The following is a 13513-nucleotide window of genomic DNA, read 5'->3' on the forward strand; positions in this document are numbered from 1 at the left end:
GATTTAGTACCTGCCACTGTTGCTGATGCTACCCTATGACTTTTCCTTCTGAGTTTGACTAATCTTTATCTCTGATGTTGGTTATACACGCCTGTTTTCAACTATGTCTGTCAAACGTTTGTTATTTCAGTGGCTGTCTACTACCATAAGTACCTGACAATAAATAGGTGGATATATTAAAAAAAAAAAAATAGTAAAACAAACATAGGTGCAGGCATGGCTGTGTGGTAAGAAGCTTGCTTCTTAATCACATGGTTCCAGGTTCAATCCCACCACACAATACTTTGGGCAAGTGACTTCTACTATAGCCTCAGGCCAACCAAAGCTTTCCAAGTGGATTTGGTAGACAGGAACTGAAAGAAGCCCATCGTATATATCTATCTGTGTGTGTCTTTATGTCTGGGTTTTTCTCCTACCACTGCTTGACAACTAGTGTTGGTGTGTCTACGTTTCTGTAACTTAGCAGTTCAGCAAAAGAAACTGCTACAATATGTACCAGGCTTAATAAAAAAAGTGACTAATTGTGTTGATTCTTACCAACTAAAACAAATTGTTCAAGGCGGTACCCCTGCATAGCTGCAGTCTAAGGACTGAAATAAAAAAACAAAACAAAACAAAACAAAAAAACCCAACAAAAACAAACAAACAAATATGCTCAAGGATCATAATTAATAGCAAGACATCTTAATTGTTGCAGTCCAAAATACCCTCTTCCTTAACAAAATGATTAGGGTCATTGCATCTACAAATGTAACAAAAGTAAAAATAAAATTGTATGCTCAAATATTGCCATCAGATTGTTTGAAGTTTAAAGAGATCTATGAAATACAAAATTTCTTCTCAAATTATATCTTTTGAAGCAGTTCAGGCACCTTTTTGTGTCATGGAAGTGAAATATAATTTTGAAGAAAATAATTTTATGAAAACAAAATCCTTAATCTGTAATTTTTGATTTGTTGTTAATCACTCAAACTCTTTTCTAGTAAATTTTGATTAGCTTTGTAGGAGTAAAGTGTTTGGCTTAAGCGTTTAGCATTTAATCTGGCCATATCTAGTCCAAGTATTATAACCGTTTTATGTTAAAACTGACCAGATCTAATTTCTCCAATCTACCCTACAATGTCATTATAAAAGTATACAAACACACCCTTGAAATTTTGTGTGATTAATTCAAAACAATTCGAATAAATAAGCAATACATTTGGCAAAAATATCGGAATGCTAAAGAGTTAACATCGGATTAAATGAAGTGAGCCTACATTGCTATTATCAGTTCCAGCTTTCTTTTATTTTTGAAATGATTTTCTTTTGCTTCTATATAGATTATATATTATACTCTCACATAGAATATCTAAGAATGCCATAGAAAATTCAGCTGTCTGGAGCTTAGAAGAGAAAGATTTCCAAAGGAAAAAATGGAAAAAATGCTGCTGTATTAGCAAAGACACAGCACCTTACAGAATTTCTCTTTGCTTTACAAAAGGAAAACTCAGAAGCTATTAATGAAGAATCAGTACCAGCTACACTCCCAAGTACATTTGTAGAAAAAAGGAAGAACATATCACCTTAAAATAGTGAAGAAGAGGAATCACCATGTCAGATGTAGAACATTCAATGCCATTTTAGATCAGTTGTCTTTGCCTTACAAAAATGCAGGATAGCTAATCAACCAGTACGTGACAAGTTTGAAGTTATAGTGAATTTATGTAGTTTACCTGATGCAGAGGAAAGAACTGAAATTGTGAAACTCATCATTGCTTTCCCTTGTGATCTTAGTGAGGTGTTCTTAGAAGAAATTGTACAGTTTGTAGCTTTTTGTAAGCTCAGGTCATGTTTTACTCCATCTCAACAGGCACTTTTAATCTATAATGAAGAGACTGCTGAAACCTTTTCTAGTGTTGATGTAGCTCTTAGAATGCGTTTGAGTTTAATGGTCACAAGTTGTTCAGGAGAGAGGTCATTCAGTAAGTTGGGTCTGATAAATAATTAACTGATGGCCCACAAAAGACTGCATTCTGGATGTAGTAGTGTTCTAAAAACAATACAGTTTGAAGAATTTGTTAAATATTTTTTAAATGCTAAATGCAGAAAAAAAGAAAACTTTTTGAAGATATTGAAAGTAGTACATAGTTAGTGGGTAAAACTTGTACTCAATTTGCATTAAGAGATATATTCAAACTTTCTCTTCTAACTTGTCCGATTCAATCAAATGCAATATATAGGTTTTATGATTAAAATCTGGTGATTTTCCAAAATTTAAAGTCTTGTTTTTGAGGTACCCACCAAAAACTGAAGTGTCCTGGGCCTCCAATGATTTAAATCTGGTTCTGGTTTACAGAACTATAACAACAGCGATGACAACAACAATAGACACAGCAGCAGCAACATCAACAAAAACAGCAGTAGTAACAACAACAACAGCTGTAACAACAACAACAACAATTACCATGACGAGGAAAGAAAAAAGAATAAGAAGTAAAAAATAAGAAAAAATATATAAAAATACAACACATCACAGAATGGCGAGAACTCTGATCTTATGGGGTACAATGTGACCCCACTAATGTTGGTGTTTAAAGTTTGCCCAAGATATTCTGTAAATGGTTGGTGAAGGAATGAAGAGGTAGGGCTGAGGGTATAACCCTTGTAATATTGGTGTCACAATAAAACAGACCCAGTACACTCTGTAAAGTGGTTGTTGGCAGGAAGGGCATCCATCTGTAGTAAACAAGTTAGCAATTAAACTGATGAGTAATCCATAATCCTCTGATCAATCTAGGAGGGCAGTGACATTGATTTAGAACTGATTCAGATGAGTCCAACCAATGCCAGCATGAAAAGCAAATGTAAAATGATGATGGTAATGATGATGAGGAGGATAAAAGAAATAAGAAAAAGAACTTGATATTTGTCTTTGTTTTATTTAATCAGTTTCATTTTTTGGTTTTCAAACAAATTCCACATCTTTTTAATTGGAAATCACCCAGCAAATATGGTAAGTTATTGAATCATGAAAAAGAAATGATATTGCATTCAGGATAATCTGTAAGAGAATGAAAATATAATATAATATAATATAATACAATATGATGTGTGTGTATATGTACGTGTGAAGGTGCATGGCCAAGTGGTCAGGGAGTTGCACTCACGATTGTGAGATTGAGGTTTCAATTCCTGGACCAGGTGCTGCATTGTATTCTTGAGCAAAACACTTAATCTTACATTGCTTTGTGATAACTTCAATAACTGATATGTGGTACACCATGTACCTGAACAGGTAACATTGATTTGATAGAAGAGGTGAGCTAATGTGCAACACAAACATTCCATCGCTACAAACAAATCATTTGTGCAAGTTTTTTGCAGAACCTTCTTACTCAGACTACAAGTCACTACCAGTATATATGACTGTAAATTAATCTATACATCAATCTACCTATATGTACGTGTACACACACACACGATATAAGGAATTTTCTACAGAGTAACTTAAACTAATAGGTATGAGCTCTTCCGATGATAGAATATTTGGCCTATGGAATCCTCACTTGACATGATGCTCCCAATACCTGAAATATTCTTGAAACTAATATTAGAGATTATGTAAACCTTTCTATTAAATAGCTAAATTAAATATAACAAGCACAAAGTTACATGGTTGACTAAATATCTTAAAATCTACTAGATGTTGAACAACTATGAATAGGAGAGAACAAGGGAAATCTCCACATGAACAAAAGGGTAAGGAGCCTGAACTGCAGCCTCCAGTTTAGAAAGGCATTTAAATGTATTTCAAATATTTCAAGGATTGATTTGGAGCAAACAACAGCAATAACAAAATCAAAATAGAAAACCAGGAATGAAACTTACCGTATGTGTAGTAATGACACTCACAACAACCTCATTTACTGTCTAAGTGATGTTTATCTGGAAGAAATACATATAAGTTGAAAATAATGTCCTGTCACATTTTTAACATGAGCATTTCAAGGGTTCTTTTTTAATACTTATACTGAAATAAGCATTTGTTTTTTATATTCTAATGTATTTTTTTCTGTTTGCAGATTATTTTATCCCACAGTGGTTAAATTCATACCAATTTTATCCTTTTAAAATGATTTTAGTTCAGACTCCTATCAGACACTAAATTCTGCATGAATTGAAAAGGGACTCTTCAGCATTGGTGAAGTTTTGGTTAAAGATTTTGTGGATTTTTTTTTCTCGGGCAGTGATTCCCAACATGGAGCCTGGAAAAATTGTGGTGGGACATGGGATCCAAAAATTTCCTTTTATTTTATTTTTTTTTTTTAGTGGGACATGGAACTGTGAAAATCTTTTTTTTTCACAGCAAACAAACTACACCTATACTCAGCCTAGTCAAGCCAATCCCTCCAGCCAAGCATTCTTTGTGAGAACTATTTGCTACAGTATATCAATATTCTAATGCCCCAGTGTGGATATTTCTTTGAGGAAAGAATATAATTATGAAATATTAACAATAAAGTTGTATTTTTCCAACCACCAGTGGTGCATACATTTTTCTGGAAAGTTATGGTGGGGCTAGGTGGGAAATAGGTTGGGAAACATTGTCCTCAGGTGAAATTTTAATAGGGATTTCAGCAGTTTTTGGAGCTTTGTTTTTTTTTATTTGCTGATGAAATTTAGGAGTTTCATTAAATATAACAGATTTGTTTTTAGTTGGTGGAATAACTGATTTGGTTTGAGTTGCAGTGGTAGTATTCTTGTTCAGTGATGGCAAAACAGTTTGAACTTAAGTGGCAAGAATTTTAGTTGATGTATGTATGTATGTATGTATGAATGTCTTTTATCTTTTGCTTGTTTCACTCATTAGATTATGGCCATACTGGGGCACAGCCTTGAAGAATTTTGGTTGAATGAATCAATACCAGAACTTATTTATTAAAGTACTGGTACATATTCTATTGTTCTCTTTTTGCTGAATTGCTAGGCTACAGGGATTTAAACACATCAACACCAGTTGTCAAGCCATGGTGGGGGACAAACACAGACACAAAGACACACTCACAGTGCCACCATATTTACCCGGCACCACCAACTGTCAGCTCTGCCTCTGGGAAAAACTGTGTATATATATATATATATATATATGTGTGTGTGTGTGTGTGTGTGTCTTTCTGTCAGTGTTTGTCCCCACCTCTGCTTGACAAGCAGTGCTAGTGTGTTTACATTCCCATAACTTAGCAGTTCAGCAAAAGTGATTGACAGAATAAGTACCAGACTTAAAAAAAAAGTATTTGGGTCAATTTATTTGACTAAAAAAAATTCTCCAAAGTGGTGCCTCAGCAGGGCCACAGTCTAATGACTGAAAAAGACGATATATATATATATATATATATATATATATATATATATATGTTTATATCTATCTATCTATCTATATATATATATATATATTAAAAAATAATGTCGACCACTAACGTGGACAATTAATGCGCTAGAAATAGATCACATCTTGTGTCTATTAAAACCTAAATTGTTCTCAACATGAAATATAGCAGCATACCAAAAACGTGAGCGGGCAAGACATTTAAAATCACCTAAACAAGCATTATTAAACAGGAACTAGTTTCGGATTTAACAAATTCTTACCATTTGTCTATTCCTCATCAGCCTGATTTGTAATGAACCGTAATCATCAGAATCGTATACAGAGTTGCCCACTGCCATTGGTGCGCGTGCATATGGTTCTGCTAATTACAGCTTAATGGTAAAATTCAAAAGTCTTCGTTTTGGCGCGCTAATTCCAGAAATATATCCGCAGAAAATATTTACTGCGTCTTTTATATTCAGTATGAGAACATGGGCAATGGGTAAAATATTATTATAAAATCTGGTAATTAGTCATATATTAATTAATATCGATTAATTATCAATAATATTTTACCTGTAATAAGCAGAACCATATGCACGCGCACCAATGGCGGGGGGCAACTCTGTATACGATTCTGATGATTACGGTTCATTACAAATCAGGCTGATGAGGAATAGACAAATGGTAAGAATTTGTTAAATCCGAAACTAGTTCCTGTTTAATAATGCTTGTTTAGGTGATTTTAAATGTCTTGCCCGCTCACGTTTTTGGTATGCTGCTATATTTCATGTTGAGAACAATTTAGGTTTTAATAGACACAAGATGTGATCTATTTCTAGCGCATTAATTGTCCACGTTAGTGGTCGATGTTATTTTTTAAAATGTACCTTAATCCCCTGAGATTGCAGATAATATTTCTGAATCTCTTTGATTCTTTAGATGTGCTGGCCTACTGATAATTAATCGATATTAATTAATATATGACTAATTACCAGATTTTATAATAATATTTTACCCATTGCCCATGTTCTCATACTGAATATAAAAGACGCAGTAAATATTTTCTGCGGATATATTACTGGAATTAGCGCGCCAAAACGAAGACTTTTGAATTTTACCATTAAGCTGTAATTAGCAGAACCATATGCACGCGCACCAATGGCAGTGGGCAACTCTGTATACGATTCTGATGATTACGGTTCATTACAAATCAGGCTGATGAGGAATAGACAAACGGTAAGAATTTGTTAAATCCGAAACTAGTTCCTGTTTAATAATGCTTGTTTAGGTGATTTTAAATGTCTTGCCCGCTCACGTTTTTGGTATGCTGTTATATTTCATGTTGAGAACAATTTAGGTTTTAATAGACACAAGATGTGATCTATTTCTAGCGCATTAATTGTCCACTTTAGTGGTCGACGTTATTTTTTAAAATGTACCTTAATCCCCTGAGATTGCAGATAATATTTCTGAATCTCTTTGATTCTTTGATAATTAATCGATATTAATTAATATATGACTAATTACCAGATTTTATAATAATATATATATATATATATATATATATATGTTTATATCTATCTATCTATCTATCTATCTATATATATATATATATATATATATATATGTTTATATCTATCTATCTATCTATATATATATATATATGTTTATATCTATCTATCTATCTATATATATATATATATATGTTTATATCTATCTATCTATCTATATATATATATATATATATATATATATATATATATATATGTTTATATCTATCTATCTATCTATCTATCTATCTATCTATATATATATATATATATATATATATATATATATATATATATATATATATATATGTTTATATCTATCTATCTATCTATATATATATATATATATATATATATATATATATATATATATATATATATACAAATATACACACACACATAAACATAAAAATGTAAAAAAGCAGAAAAAAATTAAGAAAACATAGGAACATAAAATTAGAAGACTTCTTACCTCTTCCACAATGTTAGGTGGCAATTGGGGACATCTGTGGCACAGAAAGTGGCCTCTGTAACCTTCCTGTCTCGGTACACACTGACAATTTTGACAAAAGTTGTGCTTCAGAGATAAAGCTATGTACGCACAGAAGGTCTGCATGAAAGATCGGCTAGTAGTCACCTTATTCAGTTTCTTGGTGTTGAAATATGATCCTTTTGAATGAATAGCTTCTTGTGCACAACTATCATCAGGGACAATTTGGTGACCAGAAATATTTGCAAAATTATTGGAGTCTATTGGGTAGATATTGCGATGATTTGCCCCTAATTGTTGGAGTGAGTAAAATAATGCATATTTAAATATCATTTAAATAAGGAAGTAATAAATATTTGCTTCATTTCATTATCATTTTAATATTTATGTTTGTATTTAAGGTGGTGAGCTGGCAGAACTGTTAGCATGCTGGGCAAAATGCTAAGTGGTATTTTGTCCATCTTTACATTCTGAGTTCAAATTCTGCTGGGGTCAACTTTACCTTTCGTCCTTTCAGAGTTGATAAATAAGTACCAGTTGAGCAATGGGGTCAATGTAATTCATCCAAAACTTCCCTTTAAATTGCTGGCCTTGTGCCAAAATTTGAAATCAATATTTATGTTTGTGTTAATATTTATGCTTGCATGAGTCTACTGGAATTCACTGAAGCTGATTTTCTATGGCTGGATGCCCTTCCTGTTGCCAACCTTCACTTGTTACCAAATCTCCTAGTCTATCAAACAGTGAAAAGCATGGATGGAATCATGAGCAAAATATGAAGACATCTCAAGAAGCTTGCATGTGCTTTTTTGCAGTTGACTGCAAGCATACAACATTGTCTGTAATTGATAGTGGGGTTGTAGTTTTGGATACAATCAGCAAACACACACAAAAAACTAACAAATATGAAATCACTTATGCAAACATATACCTGCACACAAACACATTTACACACACACACACACAGTGCACTCTGTAACATGGTTGGCATCAGGAAAAGCATCTTTATCCTTTTTATTCTAACAATTCTGCCAGTTTGCTGAATGCAGGAAATAACTAATAATGAAAGAATGCCAAAAATAAATGTAGTATTGAAGTATATAATTACCATATATATGTGCCTTCTCAGGGTTGATGTTCCCAACTGATTTGAAGTTTTGTTCAGCCAAAACATGAAGGATAACATCCTGCTCACGCAGTGCTTCTCTGAGTTCAAAGCTGACCACATTATTATCTTGACAACTGCTGCATGTCACCAATATAACGGCCTTCATTGCACCTGTACGAAATGGATAGTGCAAAGCTCTGGTCAGAGCTTGCATAATGTCCAGTGGTTGCTGCTGTCGGTTGTTTTCATAGTTGATGTCATATAGCACATCACTAACCATGAGGCTGTCACTCATTGTCTGGCCATCGAAGGTATGCAGGTAGACAGGGGTGGTGTAGTTACCACCAAAACCAACCAAACCAAACTTGGTGTTACTGAAATCTTAAAAAAAGGAAGACAGTACAAATATAACTGTGTATGTATATATATATATATATATATATATATATATACACACACACACACACACATATGTGGATTTTTCTATGATTTTGATCATCGAAAAATTCTAGAAAAATCCATGCCATATGTTAATTGATCTAAAACAGAGGTTCTCAAAACTTTTTGTCCCACCGCCCCCCTTGTGTCCGCATAACAGCCTGTGCCCCACCCCTATTTTATGTATAAATAAATATTTTATATTTTACTAATTTATATAATGAATCATTTGATATTTAATATAATATTATATAATTTGTATACAATACTATAATAATATAATAAATTCATAGCATCTCCCAATCAACTGTCTTCCTCCCAATGCCTCCTTTTTCTCTACCCACCCCCACTTTCCCTTTAGGCACCAGTGCCCCCCTGGACCGTCTCAATGTCAACCGGGGGGTGGCAGCACCCACTTTGAGAACGTACGATCTAAAAGATGCAAATTATGCATAGCTGAAAGATCCTCTTTGGATCTAAGAATCTCACAGCACTGCTTAATTCCAGATCAGAAACTTTCAACAACTGCAAACATAAGGACAAGTTTCTTTTGGCATATTGGAGAGGAACGCCACCTTCACCTAATTGAGCATCTGCATTGCAGACTTTAAACCCCTTCTATTGATTCTACATCAACAGGCTTTATGGCTTTACAGCTGAAGGAGACATAACCCAAATTCTCTTTTCCCTTTCTTTTTCTGTTTCTTTCACTCTTCCACTTTTCTCATCCACCTTCCTCTCATTTTTTTCTCACAATTTCTCTTGTTCTATTATTCTGTATAGGTCTTGTTCTCAGAGCCCGGAAATTGCTTGGAGACGTGGGGTACATTATTAAAACTTGCCTAGAAAACATCTTCAGAGTATGAAACTATTAGTTGGTCACAAAAATATATATTGTTTACCTTAAACAATATTTATCTCTCACCAGATGGAGTACTTTTTCTGTTGATCTTGCCTTAACAAGAAAGTAAACTATATATATATTGCTCATTAGAAATATGCCCCTTGGGTTGGGAGCAAAAAGAGCCACCACAGCATAGGAGATATTTGGTTGTAGGGTAGTATTGGAGTTGGGGCAAGGGCAAGGTGGGTTAGAGATGCAGAGGGGTTGTGGAGAGAGGGAATGGGGGATGGTGGGGCAGAGTAAATTCTAAAATCATGGTATATATTGTAGTTTATATGTACATGTGCTTACATATAAAAACACACACATCTCAAAGTTGGGTGTGGCAAATTTCATACCAATTCCTCAATTTGCAATAAGAGATAAGACAAATGATGGGCTACAATGCCTAGTCATAGTGCAGTCAGCCAGTATGCTTGGACAAATTTGCTTTCATGAAGGTCAGGAGCAAAAATTCTTCATTTGTATTGCTTAGGTAGGTGCCTGGAGAGTTCTTTAGTATGATTCATTTCTCAGTTCATTTAGTATCATTTAGTATGATCTTTTCTAGTATCAATGTCATAATGTGTAGTGTTTTCCCTTGATGTCCATATATACCTCACTAGAGATGTGACATTTTGTCTTCCTTAGATGTTAAACAAGGTCTTGCAGTTGTTGAAGGAACCTTCTGTTGAACCCATATACTTCTGCATGCCTGAATCCTTTGATACTTCCTCTTTTGACACCTTGTTCATTAGGATCCTTTGACATTTCCTCCACCTCATATACAATGGTTTCTATATTTCAATGGCCTTCAAGTGAATATGTGGCGTTATTGTTGCACGAGTAGTCTGCTTGCTTACTAATATTTTCTTTATGCTAGATGCTCAGTGAAAATAGACATATAAGTATATGTATTAAATATTTTCCTGTTCCTGTGCGTTAAGGAAAATGTTTATCAACTAAACTAAGGAAGATGCTGCCTGTACAAGTTTTTACATTCAAGGAAAACATCGATGTATACCATATAACTTTATGGTGGTATTTTCTCTTTGTGGGATTAGGGTCAGTCATAAAACTAATTTTTTCTATGTTTTAAATGTCTGTAAAACAATGAGGAGGGTGTCCTGATATAAAATTGTGCAAATTTCTGTTGTTGACTATGATGAAGAATTTGATGATCTTATTTTTAAAAACATTCTTTGTGGATTGAGGTTCTTTAAAAATGTAATCTAAGGCTTTATTAAATCCATTCTAATGTTTGTACATTTTAGAAAATACATTAATCATAATTTCATTATACGCTAATATGATTATTAAAACAAGGTAAACAAACTGTTTCCAAAATTTTCCTAAATATTTAACTAACATTTTAGCATTCACATTATTCTGTCAAAAGTAATGCTTATTAATTGATATTATTTTGAACTAATCCTGCATTATCTTGTAGCTTTGAGATTTTGATGAAGTAACTGTTAATTTTTAGAATGATAACGTAGGGTTGGTATGAGAGCCCAGATATGGCCAGTTTGAACATAAAACAAGTGAAATATTTTGACCAGATATGATTGGTCTAAATGCTATGATATTTCTATTGACATACACCAACCTTATTTCAGTATATTTTGAAAATAATAAAGAATTTAAGAAAAATCATTATTAAACTGGTATTTGGAATATTAATTAACATGGAATTTAGATGGAAAATTTTAATTTAGATCACTGTAAAACAGGAAGTTCATATCATAAAACAAGAGGTGCTCTCAGGTCAGTTGATATTAAAAGGGTTAAAACTGTTGTTTTTTTTGTCTCAATTTCCATAAGATGTACCCCAGTATATCACACAGTCAAAAGCTTGAGAGACACAGATCTAATGTGTTCTTTCTTTTCTGAAAACTGTAGTATGTAAACTGAGGAATGATTGGTTACTCTTTCTAGCAGATCAAGTGGCACAAAAATATATGGCTGAAACAGTAAAACAATAAACTGCAACTTACTTATCAATGACAATAAGAAGTTAAGGTTCTCAATTATCTGTGGAAGCTTTGACCCCGTTTCAGAGTTACATTTTGTTTCCTGGAGAACAATAATAATGTCTGCAAGATAAGGTGTAGACACTGGATTGAGACTCATAACCTCCCCTTGCTGGACTTTAGTTTCATTGATGGTGAGACAGAACACTGCAATGAAAAGACAATAAGCATTTATTGGTGGTGTGGTATAGAGTGGGAGGAGTGTGTGAGAGAGAGAGGAAGACAGAGAGAGAGAGAGAAAGAGAAAAAGAATGAGAAAAATTAAACAGAATTGAGAGAAGGCCCTGAAAGATAGTGGAACGCAAAGGGAATGTGCATGCTTGTATAAGAGAGAAAGAGAGAGAGATAAGTTGATGATGAATTGAGGGAAGGTGGCTGAGAGCTAGTGAGATATAAGAGAATGCGTGTCTGTTTACATAAGAAAGAGAGTGGGAGTGTGTGTGTGTGTGTGAGAGAGAGAGAGAGAGAGAGAGCGAGAGAGAGAGTGAGAGAGAGAGAAAGACAATTAGATGAAAGACTGGGAGAGAGTGGTTCACAATCTATGGGATAGAGAGAAAGAGAGGGAGAGAGATTTAGATGCGGAATTGAGTTTGGATGGCTGACACCCAATGAGACAAAGAGAGAGTTTGAGATTGCTATGCAGACAATCAGGGACAGACAGACAGTCAGATAGATAAATAGAGAAAAAGGGATTGAGACACAGAGAGTAATAGAAAGATAGATAAGCCAACAATCAAACAGACAAAAACAGAAAGAAGGAAGGAGAGAAAAAGAGAAGTACGTATTGTATAGAACTCACAACATTCCATGGGCATGGTCAGTGGAACTCCTTGTCTTTGACATTCCCTGATGTATAGTGATGACACTGCACACAAGTTGTGCTTGCTTGGCTTTGCAGCTGCTGATGGTGTTGTTAATGCATCTATAGGCACATCTGAGGAGCACATCTTGTAAAAATATCCAGGTGTTACCTGTGGTGTGGACAACCCAAATGAAATATTACATTCATAAATATTGGTTTCAAAATTTGGCACAAGGCCAGCAATTTTGAGGGAAGGAGTAAGTTGATTACATTGACCCCAATACTCAACTGGTATTTATTTTATTGATGAGAGACAAAGTCGAACTCGGAACATAAAGACAGACAAAATACCACTAAGCATTCTGCTTGGCATGCTAACAATCTTGCCAACTCACCACCTTATTACATACATAAACATTACATTTACTCTCACCTTCTCTCTTGTTCTCTCTAGCTGGGTAGCCATGTACTGCCTCTATAACAAAACACCCATTTCTGCCTCCCTGTCACACTAACCTTTCATCAGTGGAGACGCAATGTCCCAGTGGTTAGGGCTGTGGACTTGCGGTTTTGATTCCCAGACCGGGCATTGTGAGTGTTTATTGGACGAAAATACCTAAAAGCTCCACGAGGCTCCGGCAGGGGATGGTGGCGAACCCTGCTGTACTCTTTCACCACAACTTTCTCTCACTCTTACTTCCCGTTTCTGTTGTGTCTGTAATTCAAAGGGTCAGCCTTGTCACACCGTGTCATGCTGAATATTCCCTAGAACTACATTAAGGGTACACATGTCTGTGGAATGCTCAGCCACTTGCACACTAATTTCACGAGCAGGCTGTTCCGCTGATCGGATCAA

The 13513-nt window shown here is 34.4% G+C and overlaps 1 protein-coding gene across 3 annotated transcripts in view; it reads right to left on the reverse strand.

Moving 5' to 3' along the window:
• Positions 1-2901: 2901 nt before the first annotated feature.
• The window catches only part of LOC106873345 (uncharacterized), a 263949-nt gene continuing 253337 nt past the window's right edge, over positions 2902-13513 (reverse strand). For all 3 annotated transcript variants that reach the window (XM_052977316.2, XM_089343929.1, XM_014920673.3), the window contains exons 29-34: positions 12655-12826; positions 11820-12002; positions 8502-8882; positions 7376-7683; positions 3871-3927; positions 2902-3043 (exon numbers count right to left, since the gene is read on the reverse strand). In XM_052977316.2, the coding sequence (XP_052833276.2) occupies positions 3913-3927; positions 7376-7683; positions 8502-8882; positions 11820-12002; positions 12655-12826 (1059 nt within the window). In that variant the 3' untranslated portion in view covers positions 2902-3043; positions 3871-3912. The remainder of the gene's footprint in view (positions 3044-3870; positions 3928-7375; positions 7684-8501; positions 8883-11819; positions 12003-12654; positions 12827-13513) is intronic.

Source organism: Octopus bimaculoides, chromosome 28, assembly GCF_046866305.1.
Source record: "Octopus bimaculoides isolate indiv1 chromosome 28, ASM4686630v1, whole genome shotgun sequence".
NCBI lineage: Eukaryota > Metazoa > Mollusca > Cephalopoda > Octopoda > Octopodidae > Octopus > Octopus bimaculoides.